Here is a 22,084-nt window from a genome sequence, read left to right on the forward strand (position 1 = left end):
AAAACTACTTTCTTTACTGTCTGTTGTGGTATATGTTAATGCATTTTTATAGTTTTCAGTAGCTTGTACATAGTCCTCCCAGCTCAGGTAGTGCTGGACATTAATCAGTGCTGCCAGCTTCTTCTGAGAATAAATCGTTCCTGGCTGTTCCAAAGAGACATGTTTCAGTCTTCTCTGTTGTATTTCAAAAGCCTGTAGCAATGATGAACAGTGTAAGAGAGATTCATGAAAATGAAATAACAATTGCAACAATTTCTGACAGTTTTTCAGAGCAGTTTCTTTTGTGTCTGTGTGTTGTTTGGGTATCCACCTGAGGAGTGAACATCTGCCTTTAAATCGCCTATTCTTGGTCCGAAACGGAGAACTCAGTTCAACACTCCTATCACTAGATTTGTGTCCTAAAAGCCAGACTGGTATTAAAAGATAAATCTCTTTCAGTCATGGCACGCTGAGGCTTTTTCATTTTGCATAAATAACATATTAACTAGACTTGTGCAACCAGACCTGTGCCTGTGGGGAGGGCATGGCCATTGGACTATAATATCAATATTTTTTTCTTCCAAGAATGTTTCATACATAAATGCGGATGACTGAGAATACAGTCAAATAACTAACCATCCATCGAAAGATCATGCCTTTTCCCAGTGGATAGATGGTTCTCCCCATCTCCTGGCTTGACCCTTGCCTCTCTTAAGTTTACTTCAATGAAATCTTTCTTAAAATGCTTAACTCTTCTGATGCAGAATATGGGGAGACTGATGGGGGTAGATGAAGCTATGAATTCCACCACTGCAGTGACTACATCCTGATTTTAGCACTGCTTTTTATCAATGGATAATTCTCAGTATATAAAATTTACCCTTTTTCAGTATGTCGCCCCAGGGATTATGGACTTTAATGGTATCTGGGATGGTGCTGTCTCTGCAGGCAGGTGAACTGTATTAAAAGAACTATGTTTACATTAAAATTCCTGCTCTATCTCTGATGGATTCACAAATATATTTCTAATCTGAAATCAGTTTCTCACTCACAGAAACGCACACATATACCTGGCTCCCACACCACTTCCCCTACTCACGGAATGGCTTAATATTTGTCACACTAACACACATACCCTCACCTGCTCCAGGTACTGGAACTACAGACACACAAGCCCCTATCACCCATGGTCCCCATCCCAGTTGCTGGCACTCAGACCTCCATATAGACATCGCAGACTGTGCCTCATCCAGGAGAATTGTTAAAAATTGAGTTTAATGAGACTGTGCTGATCAGACACATGGCATGGCTAGACAAGCGCACTCATCAGCAGCCTGTTTACAGGTGACCAACCCCTTTTATTTCCTTATACCTCTATTTTCCCATGGTTGTTCCTCCCCAAACCACCTTGATCCCTCCCTTTCCCCAGCTTTGCTTCCTCTGCTAAACATCTCATGGTAAGTCTTGTAAAACCCCCAATGCTCTTCCCCTGCATCTCATTATGTGTCCCATATCCCCCCAGGCAGTAGTCCTCCTTAATCCAATGATGCTCTGGAGAACCTTCCCTGTTGACTCATGATGACAGGCTTCACTCTAGCCCAGGGGAGCTCACCTGTGACAGCCCCGGGAGGAGCCAGAGCAGGGTGTCTGTTTCTGAGACTGCATTATTGGGGTTTCCCTTCCATATCGTGTAAGCTAAGAAAGCAAACTAAACAGTGCATGGAACACATCTGGACATGGACTGGACATGACATCAAAAACTGTCAGGCATGGTAACAGCGTGAGAAGCTGACAAAAGTTACAGAAAATGCCACAAGAGATGGATGGATTTTGCAGGGGGTTTATGGGGCGTTACTTCAGAAATGGCTGGCCCTCACAGATAACTGGAGGGGAGCAGTGAGGACCTTTTTGTTGAGCAGAATCTTGCAAGGCCAACAGCACAGAGTTAAGTATATCAGTGATTCCACATAAGGCCTAGGTAATCCATCAGAAATACCAAATAAGTTTATGGATGTAGCAAAACTGGCACCAATGGGGAAAATGTAATGAGGAGATGAGACTGGGTTAAAGAAAGGGCAGTACAAAGGTGGCAAAAAGTAGGGTCAAGATACAGGAAAAGGGATAAAAATGTGTGGGAATCATGTCATCAGTGATGTCTGGACACATCTGTTGAGCAGCCCTGGGCTCGTTCATTGTAGCTGGCGTAGGACAGTAAACCAAACCCGTTTGTTGTGATCATACTGTAAGAGTCAAACCTGCTTCCACAGCCAAGAGGAGCGGGGTAGAGGCAGGGGTGGGTGGCTGGAGAACATCTGGACAGGTGGACTGAGCATCCTGGTACCACCTCTTCTGGGCCTGACTCCATTGGCAGCTACTCACCACTTCATAACACTCTCTGTCGATCACCTTTGGACAACAACCAGGAGAGATAAAAAGGTGCAATATCACAATCATCTTCAGCATCAAAGATCAGAGGAAGTACAGGCTGGTCAGCCTAACTCAGTTGTTGGGAAGGTTATGGCACAAATACTCAAAGTCATTTCCAGCCACCTGAAGGACAAGAAGGTGATTGAGATCAGCCAGTATGGATTTACCAAGGGAAAATTGCAGCTGACTGCTCTTCCTTCCACGATGAGATGACTGGCTGTGTGGATAAGACAACAGTGGATGTTGTACATCATCTCGACTGTAGCAAGGCCTTTAACACAGTCTCCCACAGAATCCTTATAGCCAAATTGGTGACATACGGACTGGAAGACTAAATAATAAGGTGAATGCGTGGATTGTCAGGTTAATTGTGGCCAATTACTAGTGGCAGGCCTCAGGTCAATACTGTTCAATATCTTTATTAACGATCTGGATGATGGGATAGAGTGCTCTCCCATTAAATTTGCAGATATTACCCTACCAGGGAAGTGGTTGATAGGCTGGGGGAGACAGAAAGATACAGAGAGCCTGGAAACGGGCTGGCAGAAACCTCCTGAAGTTCAACAAAGGCAAATGCAAAGTCCTGCCCCTGGGATGGAATAACCACATGCAACTGTGCAGGCTGGGGGATGACTGACTGGAAAGCAGCTCTGCAGAAAAGGATTTGGGAGTCCTGGTGAACAACAAGTTGAACATGAGTCAGCAGTGAGCTCGTGCAGCAAATAAAGCCCATCATGTGTTGGGCTGAATTAGCTAGAGTGTAGCCAGCAGGTGAAGGGAATTAATTCTCCCCCCCTATTCAGCAGCTGCTAGACTGCATCTCTGGAATACTGTGTCCAGTTCTGTGCTCCCCAATGCAAGAAAAACATTCACATACTGGAACAAGTCCAGTAAGGGGCTACAAAGATGTTAAGGGGGCTGAAGCCTAAAGAGTTAATCAGCTCACCCTCTTTAGGCTCCCTTAGGAGTGATTCAGTCACTTAAACATAGGCTTATACAGCCATTTTAAGTGCCCCAGAATACCTGATGCATTCTCACTGGGCTGGCAGTCTGATATAGGATCTATGTCTGAACCTGGTCCTGGACAACTGGCTCTAGGTAGCCCTGCTTGAGCACTGGGTTGGACAAGATGACCTCCGGGTCTCTTCCAACCTCAAACATTCTGTGATTCCATGGGATACCCATTCACTTCTGCAGCTTTCAGGCAACTTAATACAAACACTATTCAAGTGATTTCAATTTGCTGATGACTGCATTACTGCTTGACTGCTATCAACACAGTTAGCCTGCTCCTTCATCAAGCAGTGCAGCTTAAATGATGGAACATTTCCAAGATCTCTGTTTGTACAGGAAATACCTTCGCCTACCAACCCAAGCAGTCGTGATAGCACTGGCACACTGGTGCAGTAACGGAGACAAAAGAATGAATTACTTAGTCTCTGCAAGTCTCAGTAATAAGAAAAATAAGACTATTAAACACATATTATGCTGAATGGCTATACTAAATTTAGTTGCACTCCAGAGCTTTGGAAACACCAACTTTCTTTACCAGTGAACATCAGTATTTTATTTACATTAAATGGGAATTCTCTCTTGTGAATACAAGAAGGAGCTTGAAACACACTACAACAGTTTACCAAAATCAGCAAAACTGCATACAGCTGAACCCTTGCCTCTGCCTGGCAACTTTTATGTGTAGAAAGATCTTTATTTGTGCTTCTCCAGGGTTGCAAGAGTCAATTCTTTACAAGTTCTGTAGAGGTGATACTGTTAAGAAGATGATGATAATTCAATTTTTTCATGTGTGCAGTACATATGAAAATGCTGTCTTATCATTGTTACGGAGACAACTGCTTTCAGAATTCCTGTTTGTGAGCATCCTGTGCATGTCTTCAAAGAGGTATAAACAAATATGACTGAAGATCTTCATAGATTTATTAATATTTGCCAGTGAAGTGAATAATCTTGTCAGATACATAATAATTCAGGACTAAATTCAATTGCTCACACATTGGCATCTAGTGCCTCTGGAGATCCCGCAAAGTAGTGAAGTGAGGGCTTGCCTCCCTCTTTTCTTGGGAGCTGCTTTTAAGCTGAGGCTTTACCACCAGCCTCAGTCTCTGCCACACCCCAGCAGTATAGCAGCTATGTCTGTCCCCAGTTTCCGATCGTGGCCCTAATCCAGACTCGTTGGCTTAGCCAGCTGGAAGAAGAAAGTGCTTAGGCCCTAACACCCTGCCAATGTCCAACACACTGGGCTATCACAAATTGCAGCAGCTGTCCAGTGCAAACAGGTGAACCAACCTCTGGTACGGTCAATGGAGTCTACAAAGCTGTTGATCTGACTTAATGTAGGTGTCTGCTTTAGGTGAGCTGAACAATTCTTCACTTTCTAGACCTCCATTGACTATAATGGGAGCTTTGACACCCAAGGCTCAAGTCATTTACCTGCACGTAGCTGTCTTGTACCATCTGAGATGCCACACAGTATCTCACCTCCCTTTCAGATACTGTTCCGGAAAGGCACTAGCATCCTGTCATTCGTGTGTAACAACTAACAGTCTTGTTCAGATTTCTCAATCTGCCCTAAGGCATCTCAGCTGGCACTGAAAACCCATGTTTAAGCAAATGAATTAGGACCGTAGACATTACATAGACATCTTAATGTTGACCTGAACACCACCCTAATAAGCACTATTCCACCAAGGACAATAATACTGCCATCAAGTAGTTTCCCACTCAATGTCAAGTTCACTTTTTTCAAAACAGATCAAGCAATAAAATGCATCCTTTGAAGTAAGTTCAGCATCTTTAAGAGATGGACAAAAACACTTTTTCAGGACAATAAAGATCCTGTAAATCATCTGCACAAGTTCAAGAAGAAATTAATCTCCTTAAGAAAATGCAGTTTAAACAGGTTTTATCTACTAGATGCTCTTCCTCTTATTTTTGAATAATGAATTTGTGTAATCTGTCCTCAGTAGAGCTTAGTTCCTATTCCCAATCGTTTTGACCAAAACATTACTGCTTGTTTAGGGTCAACTTCTTTGATCATCTTAAAATTTATTATAGGCATATTATTATACAAATATCTTGTATTGATAATGAGTGGAGACCTAATATTCCATTACCATTTTTCATCATTCTTGATTTTTTTAATTAATTAAACTCATTCAAAGAATTTCCTCTGAATTGCAAGCTTGCTTCTGAAGCTTACTTCTGAAGCTTACTGAGTTCAGACAGTCAATATTTGAAAACATTTACTGCTTTGAAATTTTGAATTTGAATGTTTACTCCTTTATAATTTCTGATGAGTTCTACAGAAAACAGTTCTGAAAGAGGCCAAAGATTTTTATTCGCAATACACAATTCTTCTGCCATACTGAACAATTACTTGTACAATGGGGATGAAAAATCTTTAATTATAGGAGCTACAGCTGAGAAGTGCCTGTTTTTCTCCACCGATGACTAACTGAAATGCAGCTTTGTATACTATATCTACATATCTAAATGTATTTTAGAACGGTCAGCATACATTTCACATATCAACTTCCATTTACATAGGAACCTTTAGAAAAGAGCGATATTGCAAGGAAGTTGTAATTGCTAAGCACACAAATAGCTTTGAAAAATAAGCATTTAAATTTTACAGTACTCTACATTGTTTTAGTTCCATTACCATGAACGATAAATGACGTTTCTTTCAAAATTCAGTGTCTGCAAAAGCAAAGACCTCATATAGATATCATTGTGTGAAAATGCCACAACACTGCATTATTTCTAGTGGCTTAAAGCCTTATAACAATCAGAATATAGTTTGAATGACCTGCCAATTGTAATGTTTTTAACCCTGCCTTACCAATTAGCTGTTTTGTATCATGTACTGACTTTATTATAAAAGGAAAATCCTCTATTGGTAAAGTATTTTGCAGAATGCTGAAAATACAACTCTTAGCCATTTACTGACAATAATACAATCCTATTTTTAATGTCTAATACACAAGTAACAGTATAAAACTTAAAAAGTAAGGTTTCAAAAAGTATTTACCCAGAAGCTTGACAACAATTTCAGTCCTCCAGTTAAGGAATAGCCAGTTTTGACTACATCAATGTGCAGGTAGGTAACCTTTGTACAATGTCACAGATATGACCACACAGTCCTCTCCGAATGTTTTCAGACTGTTTTCTGTATAACACAATTCACGAGGGAAGAATAATCATGGAAAGAAATACAGGAAGAAGCAGCCCGAAACTCTTCTTAAACTCCTTGTACCTCTCTCTCAGTAGGTCAGGATTTGCCTCTTAGTGGATTAGTCTGTAAGACCTGTTCAGAAAGCCTTTTAATTCCAGACTCCTTGCCTGTGGCACACAATTACATCAAAGTAATTCCAAAGTTACAACCAAATGTAAGTAGACCTGATGAAAGAGTTTTACCCCCAACCATTATTTTATTTTACCACTGTAGAAAAAAACCAAAAACATTCTTCCTCATCAGAAAAAGTTTTGGATTAATGTAGAAGTAGCCACTAAAAAAAAAAAATCAATTAATTTTCCCAGATTTTATAACAAACAAAAAATGCAATCTAGCTAATTATAATCTTAAGCACAGTTTAAGCACATGGATTAGTTTTTGCATATTTATATTTTCTTGTATCTGGCTAAAAGTGTGATTATCTCCATTTACTTTTTAAATAGTGAGAACTTCTGTCTTGTTATAGATGAAATTCCATTTATACGCTACCTTTCTGCATCCAGGAGACATTTTCAGCATTCTGTCAAGTCCTTCATCATTTTTATCCATTAGCCATAAAAACATTCCTGCATAATATAACTTATCAGTCCCTGCATTTTTCCTGTTTCTTTTGTTTTCCAGCTCTAAACCAGCTTCACAATCTAAAAACAAATATTCAACAAAAAATGTGCTAAATGTGTTAAATTTTGAAAAGTCATATAATGACAAAAACATCAAATGAAACAAGTCTCCTAATCCCTGAAACACACGTGTAGGTAGCTTCTCAGATTGTGTTACTGAAATAAAAATTGTTCAGCATTTGCCAGATTGGAAAGTAAATTAGTAAACCTTTCTCCTTTAGAAATTATATCTTTTAAAAATAAATTATTTTTGCACAAAGGCACACTGAAAAATAATACACAATTCTCTGCTGATATAGAATCTAAATTTCTCATTACCTTGTATGGGACTTCAGCTCAGTCCCAACTGCTGCTGAACCTCAGGTTGCTCCGTGTGAGATGCAAGTGCTCTGTTTCTTTCAGGATCTTGTATTCTTAAAATTTATTACCTCTAACAGAAGAAATAGCTACTAGTTTGTGTTCTCCTCTGGTGTCTGAAATACTCTTGCGCTGATGTTCTAGAAACACCTATGCAACTAGTCAAAATAAATCTTTAGTGTAGCACAGATTCATCTTCAAGGTAGCTACATGAAAATAAAACTTGATTTCTCTTCATGAGAATACCATAATGTGATTACTACGAATTCTGCTATGCAATGCTGTTGTTTAATAATTTATTGAAATCTCTAGGCTTCGTATAAGTTGACAAATTGAATATGCAAGCACTGCTCAAGTGTTGAATAAACATGAGGTAAATTATTTTTCTAAATAAACAAAAATGTGTTGCAAAAGGGGCAGGTGATATTTTTTCAGTAATTTTAGTGACAGCAGCACTATTTTTGGTACTATTTTATTTAGCAAAATAGACAAAATATTACTTAAAACATATCTACATTTATCCTAGATTTCTTTCATTCTACAACTCCTAATTTAACCTGGATAAGTGGATGAAACACTGGGCTAATGTATTGCCAAATTTCTGACTGTTGAAACTTGTGACAAGTAATATGTAAAAGCACAGGGAAAAAAAACCCCTTATACCTATATTTTTAAACCTTTTGTTGCATAAATGAGTTACAAAAGACAACACCAGAATGGTTCTTTCTGGCTTTTCCTAATTGTAAGATAGCACCTTGCATTTGACCAGCAGAGATGTTGCAGATGAATGGTTAATTAAGATGTTATTAGCAATCACTTAAAAGTTATTTGTATAAATAAACTCCGAGCCACAGTCTAATTACATTGTTTCATTTGCATGCGCTATCACAGTAAGTTATTCTTAGTGCATGCATGTTTCTATGATAGCTTTGTAAACTACGTGGAATAGCAAGGAATAATGAGCTATAAGCATTAACATTAAGAACAGCTGTGTTGGGTCAAACCAAAGCTACACCTACCCCACTCTCAACCTGCAACAGCAGCTCTAAAGCTCTTAGCAATGACTAAGATGGAGACGTGTAAATGATGCTTCCCTCGAACAGTCTCGCAGCCTTCAGATGGCTTCAGCTCAGAAAATACCTTTTGTTGCATCGGTTTCTGTGTACTTATTGGTCTTCCCCAGATTCTTCTGCAGTGAACTTGCCCACTGCCTCCTTGGGTCCAAATAAATTCTTGGCATCACAATCTCCCGTGGTAGAGAGTTGCAGAACTCAATTAACTGTTACGTGAAAAATCACCTCCTTTTGCTTACTTTGAATGTGGGCCCTCATAGTTTCAACAGTCCGCTTGTTATTAAATTGAAAGAGAGCAAACACTAAATCCCTGACTACCCTCTCCATACCACAAATGATTTTATAGCGCATTCTCTCTTCAGTTGTCTCTCTTCCAAATGAAAAATCCCTGGTTTACTTAATCATTCCCTATGTGGTAACTAGTGAAACCTTTAATCATTGCTGCTGCCCTTTTTCAAGCTTTCCCATTTCCGCTATTTTTTCTTTTTTTAATGGAAGGACAAGATGTGGGAAAACTATGAGTTTATACAGTAATTCAACAATGTCCACTTTCTTAGTCTCCATTGTTTTCCTGATAGTTCTTAATAATGGATTTGCTTTTTGGCTATTTCTGATTTCTGAAATGACACTTTGCAAACTCTAGATCTCACTTCAGGCTGTTGCTGAACAGCTCAAATCCCTTATTTCACATGTGGAATTAGTCAGGATTTTTCCCCACGCGTATAATTTTGTTTATCTACACTTAATTATACCTGCGGTTTTATTGCCCACCTAATCTTCTAAGATGCTTCTGCAGTTCTGCAATTGCTCTTTGGTTTTGCTGTTCTGAAGAATTCCATAACATCGGTACACTTTGTCATCTCACTGCTTATCGCTTTTTCCAGGACTTTTAGAATATGAAGAAAAGCAGGGTCTAACCGTTTTTTTGGATAACTCTTTGGATTATCTTTCCAAGCAGCGATCATTCACTCCTATAATCTACTTATCTTTTAACCATTCCTCTAAATAAATATATCTTATGGTATTGCTGCTTAGTTTCCTTGATAAGCCCTTGATAAAGCTTTGATAAGGGAGTTTTTGAAATCTAAACAACCAGATCACTCCTTTCTGTATGTTTGTTAACGCCTTTAGGAACTCCAATAGATGTGTGAGACAGGACATCCCTTTATCAAAGCCACGTTGACTCTCCCCAAGAATAGAATACTCAGGTACCCACTAAAACTATTATTTATTATAGTTTCTATTACTTTGTTGACAGATGCTTACAGACCTCCCCTTCAGATCTCTACTAGAATCCTTTTTTAAAAAATAGGGTATTTGCTGCTTTCTAGTCCCCTGCAGTCGATGTGCTTTTAAGTAAGAAGTTCAATACAACTGCTTGTATGTGTGCTATGCCATTCCCAAGTCCCTTTGAAGAGTTTGGGTAAGTACCACCTATTCCTGCAAACTGTTATTGTTCATTTTGTCTGTTCCATAGTCTCTTTGACCTTCACCTTAATTTAAGACAAGATGCTCTGATGAATTTCCTACAAAGAAAGGTTTGGGCATGGGAAGCTCCTCCCTATTTTCCATGGTAAACACAAATGCAAATAATTCCTGTAGAATATTTTTGCTATAGTCTTATTTTTCCTAGGTACTCCTTTTATACTGGGATCAGACTCTTCTCTGGCATCTACTTTTGGTATGTCTGAAGAAAGATTTCTTATTTTTATTATTTGTAGAAACAGAATTACATGGCCAACGCTGTAGTTCTTCATTGGCACACCTGTTATAAAAGACGTTCTGAAGAAAAGGAATTTAAGAAAAATATAATTATTCTATAAGGTTCCCAAATATGTAGCAGAAAACACAGAAAAATGTTTGACACAATTTTATTTTTTCTGAATACTTCTGTACGCTTCTACCATATGCTCAATGAATGCGATGCACGGATCTGCAATCACAGCTTAGAGATAACACTGGGAAAAAAAGTCGCTTAAAAAGGCTTCTGAGAATATCCTGGCCTTTCTTTGGAGAAAAAATGAGCCAGTATGTATGGCTATTGAAGTGACAGGGAATTTAAGAGTTTCCCTTGGAAGCAATGGCAGCAGATGGAGAAAGCAGCTTTTTTTCTCTTCTGTCTTTATGCATTGCACTTGAACCACAGAAATTATGCAGATGGATCCTTTGGAAAAATGACATCTGGAGGTGAGAGCAGTAACTACCAAGGAGTTTTACTAAAATGCATGCTTTTATACTGGAATGAAAGTATTCGCACAGGAAATGTAACTGGCACTTTAACTACATTAATATAATGCTTCAAATTATTGCTAGTACTTTTAAAACTTTCAGAACTTTTTCATTAATGAGTTAAAGGCAGAATCAGAATTAATTCTAAGCAAAACAGAGTGGAGCAGATATGAAATTTCAGGGGAGTGGAAATATTACCACTTTTTAATAATTACCTAAACACAAGGCTCTCTACATCTTGAAAAACAGCAACTTTGGACCATTGATTTGCTTCTTCAGCTCTAAGGCTGCAAATTGTCTCAGCTGGTGGAAATACTCTCCTTGAGTGTAATACGTAATATATGCGTACAGGGAAGAACAGAACAGAAACACTTTCTCTTTTGAAATGTGCAAATTAGGTATTGGTAAAAAATAATAATCTTTCTGGATTATGCTAACAGGACTATAATTTTTAAAAGGCTGTTAGAGTGAGAACAGTAGTCTACTGTTTTTACAGAGATTTGTAAGAATATACGTGAAAAAAAATCAATTTATAAGTGAAAGTCTGCTCCTGCCAAACAAAAGGCTCCGAGACCCAAAGTGCCATTCAGCTGCAGGCTGGCTGCTGGAGGGGCTGCCCGGGCTCGGCAGGCAGCAGCCGATCCTCATTTCAAACAGAAGCAGTTCAGGGCATTTCGAGAGAGAGGGAAGGCCGAGGGGAGAGCGAGGGACCCCCCGACTGCCTCCCCGACTGCCTGCCCGACTGCCTTCCCTCCCCGGGAGCGGCGCCTGGGTCTCTGCCTCCCTCCGAGGAGCCTGGGGGAGCCGCAGCCCGGCTCAGGGCTGTGACAGACCCTCTGCGGGCCAGACAAGCCCAGACAAGGCTGAGCAGCCCCGCAGCCCTCCGCTTCTCCTCAGCGTTCCCCCCGCTTCTCCTCAGCGCTCCCCCCGCAGCCCTCCGCTTCTCCTCAGCGCTCCCCCCGCAGCCGCTCGGCCGTTTCCCGCCCAGAGACCCGTGGCTCGCGCCCCGCCCTCCCGCAGCAACGCCTCGCTTCCCCCGCCCCCTCCCCGGTTGCTAAGGGCGTCACCGCGTCACACACCCCACCAGGCCGGCAGGGAGCGGAGTAGAGCTGAACGCTTGTTCACCTCTGCCCTGCGCGGGTGCTGCGCTCGGCGCTCGCTTGCTCAGGCCTGCGACGCCCTCAGCTGAAGGAGCGGCGCGAGGGAGGTCCTCGTTGCTGTTGCCGCCGCCGCCGCTGCCGCCTGAGCGTCCTGTCCCGCGGTGGTGGGCATGGGGCTGGGCTCGAGCTCCGAGGTCCCCGACGGTGGGGCCGAGGGCTTCCACGTACACGGGGTGAGGCGGCCGCTGCCGGGCCCGCGGGGGCGGTTTTGCGGGAGGAGAGGGCGGGAGGGCTGTGAGGGGCGGCGGGCGCTGAGGGGGGGTCTGGCGGGGCGGGGGGTCCCGCTTCCCCCCTCCGGCCTGTGGTGGCTCTGGGAGGCCGAGGCCGGCACGGGAGAGGGTGTTGGGCTCGGGGCAGCGGGCCTGCGGCCACGGCGGCGGGCTCCCTGGCCCCCACCGGTTGGCTCCATCCAGGGAACTGCCACGACGGCAGGGGAGGAGCGGCCGCACCGCTCCCGGTAGGCAGTGGGTACCCGCCCGGCGGGGCCTCCCACCCGCCCCGGCGGCTTCACCGGGCTTGGAGTCTTGCCCTGTGATGTCTTGGCTGCCGGACAACCGAGGAGAACCTTTTGTGCTTCTTTCGACGAATTTTAAATACTTTTAAAGTAGTGTAGTCCTCTCTCCCTGCTCACCTCCAGATTCCCTTGACTTGAAGATTTGACTAATTTCTCTGCGGATCTTTACAGCATCTCGGCTGGGGGTTAGTTGCCACTCCAGCCGGTGTTTTCCTGAGGGTCTACGTCTCACAGTGCTGTATCTAAATGCAAATTTGTTGTAACTCCTTTGTCTGGCAAATTGTCTGCACACACGTTTGTTTAAATGTGTATCTTGGAGCTTAAAGATAGGCAGAGGTATTGCTGATAACTTATGCAACAACTGTTAACTTATCCTTTCATTTTAGTTGGTGGTCTTTCTCCCTGAAATAAGAGTGAAAATGTTGTTGCCACGTGCTGCTTTCCAATTCATCAGCAGTTTGTGTTTCTCAGCATCCCAAGGTGTGTTTAGGGTGCTAGCGTTGTTGTGAGATCAGCTTTTGTCAGTCTCCTTAATTGAGTTAACTACATCAGAAATGACTGTTGGTCATGAAATGTCTCCTCCTTTTATGTTAAGTGCAGTTGTCTGTTCTGGAGGATGATTTTGGTGACCTACAGTATGCAGGAGACAGTAATTCTTTTTTTTTTCCCCAGGGAATTCATGCAACTTTTGATATGGTGTTGGTTTTGAAAACCAAATACTGCAGGCTTTTTTTTACAACTTACAGCTTTGTGTGGGAATCTGTATGGCTTTTAGACATCTGAACAACGTCATGAACTTCCCAATAACTTCCATGTATTTCTTTTTGTGTAAATTTTCATCCTTGACATTGTGTTACGTGATAGTTTCATTGTAAGGCTTCTTGCGCATTATTTGGAATTGGGATGTAGGGTAAACTCTTCTTAACCTTCAGCTTGGTTCAGTATAAGCCGGCTGTTTGCTTTTGTTGCAATTTAGCATTGTGATGAAAGTTAATAATTCCTACTTCAATTGTGGTTACAGTGGTCAGTCTTGACAGATTAACAATAAAGCATGGTTTGTTTTTTTTTTTTGCTTTAAAAGCTTTTGCTGAAGTAACTATGCTATTACTTTATATATTTTATAACTTGGATAGACAGTTATGCCAGCAAAAGTCCCAATACCGATACAACTTTATTTTTTAAAAAAATACAGCTGTTTGGTAACACGAGACCAAATATAAGATGTATCAGTTTTAACTTTGCTAGCGATGAACTTTTTAGTTTAGATGATGTGTGGGTTCTAACTTAGCGCTTAAATTGTGGGGTGGCTTTCAGGAGTCAAATATATTGCAGGTTATGGGCTGTACTGCTGAGTTTACATGAAGTAAAGTTACAAGCATCATGAACGGTTAGCATGTTTGCAATTGATCCCTTAATATTATGTTGCTTTGTTAGTATACCTTGAAGTGGATATACTCTGCATATATCAAGTTCTGTGTAATTTCTGGTGGTTTTTTTCCTGGTGTGAATGCAATCTAATAGCTATTTTGTATATTTCTTTATTATGTCTGTTTTATGATAACTTGCTTATAATGAAACTGAGATGTCGCAACTCTTTATTTCTTGTGAATCTTCTGTAAGTGATGGCAATCTTCTTGCCCAGTACTTGTGGTTAGCCATGCGTTTGTAGCGTACTCTTCTGAGTGTTCTATTCTAATGTGCTGTAAATTGTGGGAACCTAACTGTAAATTGTGTTTACGTTAAAAAAAAAAAAAAAAAAGGCTGTGATGTAATTAGGGATTCTCAATGTGCTCAAGCTATTAGTACCATGGAAGAAAATCCTGAAGCAGCACTTTGAAAACTAAGCCCTTCTCCAAAGCCCTTAATATTTAATAATGCCATGCTGCGCACTTTGCATCACAATACTTCTGTCTTGTATGGGGTTTGAAACCTGCTTTTTACAGCTTAATTAGGACACCAGTTGTTCATAATGCTATAAAAATAAGATCACAACTGTGGACTGCTTCCTGAGGTCTGTCATTTGGTATCTCATCTCTGATTCAACTCAAAAGTAAATATTGAATCAAGTGTAAAGATTAACACTGTCCCTTACTGTAACTAGAGATCAAAGTATAATAAAAATAAAATGTATGTTTTGCAGGTTCAAGAAAACTCCCCAGCTCAACAAGGAGGACTGGAACCTTTCTTTGATTTTATCATTGCCATAGGACACACTAGGCTTGTAAGCCTCAAATGATTTTATTTGGTTTTTTTTTTCCCCGCTGCATGAAATATGGGTGTTGTAATGATGAAAGGTAGAAGCCAAAGCTGTCATGGTAAAGAAAGCTTTTCATATTGGACATTGTATATGGCATTAAAAAGGTAAAGTAAAACTTGGTGGTGTTCAAAGTCTCCTCTCTGGCTGGATCCAAATTTGAGGAAAGTTTTATTTATGCCTTCAGTCATCTTAACTTCTTAACAGATTAACACAATGTTTATGATATTACTCATTCATGCATATTTTCTGCCACAATGTGAATGTTGAACTGGTGAGTCAATGGTAAAAGCTCAACATTTGTTTAAACAAACTTGTTCCAACATTTGATAAAACATGAAAAAGAATCATGGCCTGTCTGCTTATACTTAAGACTGGGAACACAGTTCTTGTACGGTGAGTTATGAGAGAAGAGTTGAGTTTTGGTTTGGTGGTTTTTTGGTTTAAAAGGCTCACAGCTTTGGCTGTATGCTTCATCCTAGCTACATACAGGCTGAATGCATTAAGTCGTTCTTGTTTTCATTAGTGGAGGTGTCTTTCTGGAAATGATTGTTATAATGGTAGATTTTGGTGGAAGATCAAAAATAATGGTAGTTCTCTAAGCTACTCCCAAATAGTCTGTCTTTTCAGAGTCAATTTGCAAGGGCTGTTGAGTAAGGACTGGGATCAGAGGCATGAAGTAAAATGTTTCTGCTTATTGTTACGACTACGTAGTTAAGATCTAATATTGCTGTTGTTATTTAACAGCAGTTATGAAGAACAGGAAACGAAGTGATGAAACTGAATAATAGTAATTACTTATATAAAGGGACATGAGCTCACAGTACTGACTTCTTTCTGATAAAAGAAAATTGAACTGCTGGGACTGATGGTGAGACACTGAGCCTAAACTTTGATGGTTTTGGTTCATTGTATCCAAATTCTGCCACAGACAGAATAGTAGTAGTAGTAACATCTATGTTACAGGCGCAACTAGAAATAATGTTAATCATATACCTCTCTCTGTGCTCTACAGAATAAAGAAAACAATATGTTGAAAGATCTGCTGAAGGCAAATGCCGAAAAAGCAGTGAAGCTGGAGGTGTATAATATCAAAACAATGAAAATAAGAGAGGTGGAGGTGATCCCCAGTAACATGTGGGGAGGACAAGGTCTTCTTGGAGCCAGTGTGAGGTTCTGCAGTTTCCAGGGAGCCAATGAACACGTGTGGCATGTTTTGGTGAGACAAAATTCTTTGGTGGCTCGTTTAATGCTCATACAACCTTGTTTTAAAGTGTAATGGTTAGAAGTAACTTGTACTTTCAGCACAGTGCTGAAGTCACACAGAAGAAGGGAACACAGTCTTGACAGTTTGTCTGAGCTATCTGAATATGGACAAGTAGTGGGTGACTGTTCATGTTGCCTGTCGCTCTGAAGAAAAATAACTCCATCCCAACCAGACCAAATAGTTTGTGATGGGGAGAAGTTTTTTTTTGTCTTTTGTCTAAAGAATCAATGGCAAAAGCAAAAAATATTCTGGCTCAAGAGATGTCTCTGTGTTGGCTGAACTTTATCAAAGTAATAATAATGTTACAAAAAGCACCAAAAAATATTTTAAAATTAAGAGGGAGAGCTTAAAGAGTAGAACAGAATAGGAGAGACTTATGTTTTTGGTTGTTTAAATAAATGCAACTTTTCAACATCTTCAGAGTATCTCATTTTGAATTGGTAGTATCTTGGTCTGTCTTATTCAGCATGTTTTACAAGATGTCACACTTAGAAGTCCTTGAACAGTCTACGTCTATTTTGTCCCATAAACAAAATGTTCTTTCCTTGTTTTGTTTTTGGAATTAGATTTCCTTTTTGATCTTGGGGTAGTTTATCCTACTGCGAGTGCAGATGACACATGTCATTCTTTAACAGGATGTTGAACCTGCATCTCCTGCAGCTCTAGCTGGTCTCCAGCCGTACACTGACTACATTGTTGGATCTGATCAGATTCTTCAGGAGGTAGGGTGCATGTTCCTTCAAGTAGTGATTGTCTTCGTGCCTGCCAAGCGTATATTGTAGGGTTTGGTTTTTTTATAAATCTGATTGTGTCTATATCAAATGTATGGGGCTAGCTTTTTGGGATTTTGGGACATTAATGTTTATGACAGATGCTTTATGGTTGAGGTAAACATTATCTTTTTTTTTAACGTGACAATAAAATAAGTTGCCCATAAAGATCAAACTACACTACTGAGTTTTAGTCTGTCTCTGGGTTTTTAATATCTCTTGCTGAAGTGAATAACTACGTAAAATGCTAACTTGCTTCCTGCTCCTTGTCTTGCACGTTTGAGTTTAATAACTACTACTGTCTTTTTTTCTTAGTCAGAGGATTTCTTTTCACTGATTGAATCCCATGAGGGGAAGCCGCTGAAGCTGATGGTTTATAACACTGAAGCAGATTCCATTCGAGAGGTAGTTGTGACTCCCAATGGAGCTTGGGGTGGAGAAGGAAGGTACTGATCTCCAGACAGTCACTGGCTGATGACAGGCTATATACTCACTGTAAATTAGCTCCTGTTAAGAGTATTATTGATTACAGCTTGCTGTTTTAAAGTTAAGCCTTGTTTTCTTACACTTGTCACACAGAACTGTTCATCTTTCCGGAAAAGAAACAGCTTAGAACTAGGAATTGGGTGTGTTCTGGATCTAAGCCTGTTTGAGCTGGAACCGATGACAAAACCTGTGTTGACTTCCCTGGTGGTAGATTCACTAGCTATGTTCTCACAGTCAAACATTCAGTTAAACCAAGAACAAAATCCAAATAGGGTATATATTGTAAAGATACATTTTTTCTTTTTTTTTGTAAATATATAAAAATAATAACTGAAAGCTAAGCTATGTATCTCTAAATGTAAATTGCAGAGTGCTCCCTGAGTACTATAAGTGAAATGATTCCTGCAGGTAGGTGTTTCTTGCTATAGATTAAAGACTCAAACTCTTCTTGTTTTTAAAGAGTCAAAATTTAAAACACTTACTAGCTTTGTTAAGAACACCCTTTTTTTCTTTTCCCCCCAAGTGTTGTTTTACTTTTCTTGTACAGTTTAGGATGTGGTATTGGATATGGCTATTTGCACAGAATTCCAACACAGTCTGTAGTATTGAAGAAAAAGCCAGAAAGCAAACCACCTTCACCCTTACCAGAAGCTGGAACTCCTGTACCATCTACTAACGGTTACACAGAGGTATATAAGAAATTAGTTATGTTCTCTGGAGTTGCAAAATTTTCTCCTTGTTGGAACATTCATAATACAGTACATTTGAGTACAGCATACAATTTTGCTTGAACAAAATGGAGTTAGGTGAAGGGAACGTGAGAGCTGATGATGCTGAGCAGATGACAGGAAGGGTAGCATGAGCAAGAAACTCTGTTTGCTGAGCTGTACCCTTTATTTTCTCCTCAAACCTTCAGCTGGTATTTTTCCATATTCTTTTGTATTTGGGTGCAATTACATAGATTAGAATTACTCTTTCCCTAGTGTTGGCTGGTATAAATTTTTGCCAGGTATTTTCTTCCTGTTTTGAAGACTTGCATACTACAGCTGTATCAGTCAATGAGAGCCACAGTAGAAGAACACCCTTCTCACTAGGAGATAAAACACACCTACAAGAATTAAGTATGGACTGTTCTTCTAAGAGCGTACTGGCTTTAAAAGGCTACGTTGGAACATGTCCTAATTAGTGGCTTGACTGTCAGTTTTGGCATTGTACATTCTCTCTGAATTGGTGTACTTGGAGATTGAGGCAGAATGCTTTCACAGGAAGGTCTTCTTCAGATGAAGCTTTCAATATAAAAAGATGCTTTTCCTTCTTACTGTGTTATTCTAGACTCCATTATTGGCACCTATTTCTCAGAGTGACAACTCTGAAATAGTTACGAGCTTGGATCATTCCACAGATCAAGAAATGAGTGGTTATTCACCAGAAAGCTCGCTTTCTCCTCCTCCCCCTCTCCAGAGAGTTATGGATCCAGGTATATTTTCTTGGGTGCTTTTTTCAGCAATTCTTTAGAGGACATCTAAGTAAACTAATATGGTCTCAAACAAGTTTGAGACTTAAATGCAGAACTGTGAGCACTGGTAGTTGTTTTCCTTAAAGTTTTTGACTTCACTGGATTTCAGAGCTGTAGAATTTGGGTACTGTGAGCCTGACTGAGGTCAACATTCTGCAGAAGTCTTTCCACTGATATCAGCTAAATTTTAGGTTAAATTTATTTGCATTTAGTGGGGAGGGGACTTCACTGACTTCAGTCTGGATATAACATGTCTTTTTGAGTCTAGAATTTTGTGTTATATCTAAAACAGTACTGTAATATTTGCTTTCTCCCTCAGGGTTTCTAGATATGTCTGGTATTTCATTTCCTGAACTTACTAACTTATCAAAAGTGTCCAGCGTGTCTTCATCTGCCTCCCTCAACATGCCAGCAGCAGATGCTTTAGTAGGCACTGAAAAGTTAATATCGAACAATGATGCTTCTGCTTATTTTGGTAAGTGTATTCAAGATTTCCTTTAAGCCTCTGACCTAGATTCTGGAATGGCACCAAGTCACGCCTGCTCAACAGTATCATGATTTTTGGAAATAAGCCAGTTTTTAAGAAAAATCAGACAGGGGATGGGCTAAAATGAGATGGAAAAGTCGCAGAAATCAGGTGTAGAAGTAGACTAAAAACTAACAGGTTTTTTTATAAGATTATTGAATGTGCGTGTCTTTTTCTTTAAATGAAAATGTTGATGATCTAAATTACACTGACACTAAAAGCAGGTATTTCTAAAATCGGTGTAAAAGAGTTTTTGTACCACAGGCTTGTCTTTACAGTTGTAAAGTGAAAGCAAAATTGCAGTCATCTTAATAGTGACTTTTCTATTTAAAAAAAAAAAAAAATCTTCATATTATGGATACCTCTCCGTTTTAAAAGGTGGGGTGGGTAAGAGTTGTAACATGAAATAAAACATCTCTAGCATAAGAATACAGCCGACCAAATGGTTTGTGGTCTCTTAAAAACCTGCTTGCACCATCAGATTTTCTGGATTTGGGGAGAACTGAGAAAAAAAGCTCATGTATTTGACAGTTGTGAATCTGGTTATGTGCCTGTACGAGGTGTCTCATTTGGGCTGATTTTCCTAGACGTACGGTAACCAGAAGCACTGCCTGTTAGCCTGACAGCTTTTGTTTCTTTACGAATGATTTCCATTTCCCAGAAAAAGCTGCAGCTTTGGACCCTGAAGATGTAACCATGTATTCTGAAGGCTCAGTGAAGCAGCCCCAGTTGGACGACCTACTGCCTTCAGTTCCATCTTTACCTTCTTTTGCTCTTCCTAATGAAATTTCTTCCAAAACAACACTAGGAACTGATCCCGATAACCAAGAAACAAAGCTGCTCTTAAACAGTACTGAGAGCTCATTAACCACTACTCCAATGAAACCAGATGATGAAGCAGCATGTGAAGAAGAAGAATCTGTGTAAGGTCATGAGTGAAGTGGATGCTGCTTTTGTTTACGGACTGCCATATGCTGTAATACTACAGCTTAGAATATTTTTCTGATCTTGAAAAAAAAAATTACAGCTATTCTATTTTGTTAGTGTAGACAATATTATAAAAGAAATCATATGAAATATGTATCCTATTGTCTTTTCCAATCATTGTTTAATGGATTGATCTGTGTTCAGATTTTGAATGCTGTCCAAAAATCATCAAATCAATGGAGAAATCTAATGCAGAAACAAGTTGGAGACTGGTAAAATGTCAAGTTCCTGAATTTGTTTGCCTACAAATGCTCCGGAATGTATTTATGAAGGCACTCTGCCTGAACAGTGACACTTAATGAGGATTTTCTCAGTATGATTGATGGCGTTAAAAAAAAAAATTATGGTTTTGACTTGCTAGAAAGCTTTTCTAACGGTTCACCTCAATTAGACAGTTCTTGTGACTTTCCAGGCACTTCTTACCGCAAGGTGTCTTTATTCCTACTTACTACTCTGCAAACTGTTATTTTTCTTGTTTTAGAGGCCTTTCTCTGTAGCAGTTATTCATGTACCTTCTCTATAACTACTTTTGCAGGAAAGGAAGTACCATATGGTTTGAAGTTGCAGCATATAATAAGACAAAATCATGTGGGTGGGTCCTGTCATTCACTTCAGCTCTTCAATGGATCATGTGGTGGTCTCACAATTAAAAAAAAAAAAGGGGGGGTGGGAAACAAAGATGTTTATTTGAAACAAACTGAAGTCAATGATGACTTTAAGTCAGAGCCATGTGTTTTCAGGGTGATTAACCTTTTCAAGTGGAGTTGAGTATGTCTTGGTTTATGTAGTGACAGAGAAATAGATTTTCCTCAGTTCTGCTTTTCTATTTACCCTTTTTATACGAATTGTTACAAGTTTAGGACATGGGGATGGAACACATTAGTGCAGCAACATCTATTGCTTTATGTAGCTTTTTTGTTTGGTTTGTACTTGTCTTCAAATAGCTGCTGAATGTAGTAGCAAACATGAAACAAGCTATGAAAGAAATATGGGTGTTTTCATACCCCTCAGGGCAGTGATTTATCATGGAATTTTAAAGCTGTAGATTGGGAATAACTTAGCTATAGCTGGTACATACGTGGTGAAAATCCTTCATAAATTAAGAGAATGGGGTACAAGGTTAGGTGGGTGTTTAAGCTAATAAACTAGAGTTAGCAGTCTTGTTTACTTTCCTTTTTTCTGCCCTGTCTCCTGATCTGTTTCTACATCGTGCCCTATGGAGGTCAGTAAGCGAAATGGCTGACTAGGCTGAAATCTAGTAGCAAAGCAGGATGGGGAGTCTGGGTGGTAAGGATTTGCTCCTGACAGCTTGGCTTCAGCAAAAGGGTGCAGTGGAGTTGCAACACCAAGAAGTCTTCAGATGAGTATACCCTTAAGTAAAAATCTGTCCTTTATGTTCCTTCATCTCTGTTAGTCTTAAGTACTGCTTTCACATAAAATACAGTATCTCTGAACAGGATCGTCAAAATACCTTCTGCTCTGAAGAAGAATGATTAAGCCTTAACTGAACGTAGTAGAATTAAGAGATTTGAAATCTAGTCTGCTAAATTGTCTGTTAATAGTGAACAGACTTTTTCCTATATTGCTAAAATAATTTCCTCTTTTCTTCTGTAAAAAAAAAAAACCAAGGGTGAACAGCCAAACACTAAAAATAAATGTAATTTAAG

The 22,084-nt window shown here is 39.8% G+C and overlaps 1 protein-coding gene across 1 annotated transcript; it reads left to right on the top strand.

The window, feature by feature from the left end:
* Positions 1–12,207: 12,207 nt before the first annotated feature.
* On the top strand, positions 12,208–20,395 carry GORASP1 (golgi reassembly stacking protein 1). The gene is made up of 9 exons (XM_059818834.1): positions 12,208–12,270; positions 14,752–14,832; positions 15,881–16,084; positions 16,768–16,854; positions 17,218–17,348; positions 17,936–18,077; positions 18,721–18,865; positions 19,224–19,379; positions 20,092–20,395. Exons 1-9 carry the CDS (start codon positions 12,208–12,210, stop codon positions 20,355–20,357), a joined length of 1,275 nt encoding a protein of 424 aa, XP_059674817.1. The 3' UTR covers positions 20,358–20,395.
* Positions 20,396–22,084: the final 1,689 nt, after the last annotated feature.

This window comes from Gavia stellata, chromosome 6 (genome assembly GCF_030936135.1).
Source record: "Gavia stellata isolate bGavSte3 chromosome 6, bGavSte3.hap2, whole genome shotgun sequence".
Classification (NCBI taxonomy): domain Eukaryota; kingdom Metazoa; phylum Chordata; class Aves; order Gaviiformes; family Gaviidae; genus Gavia; species Gavia stellata.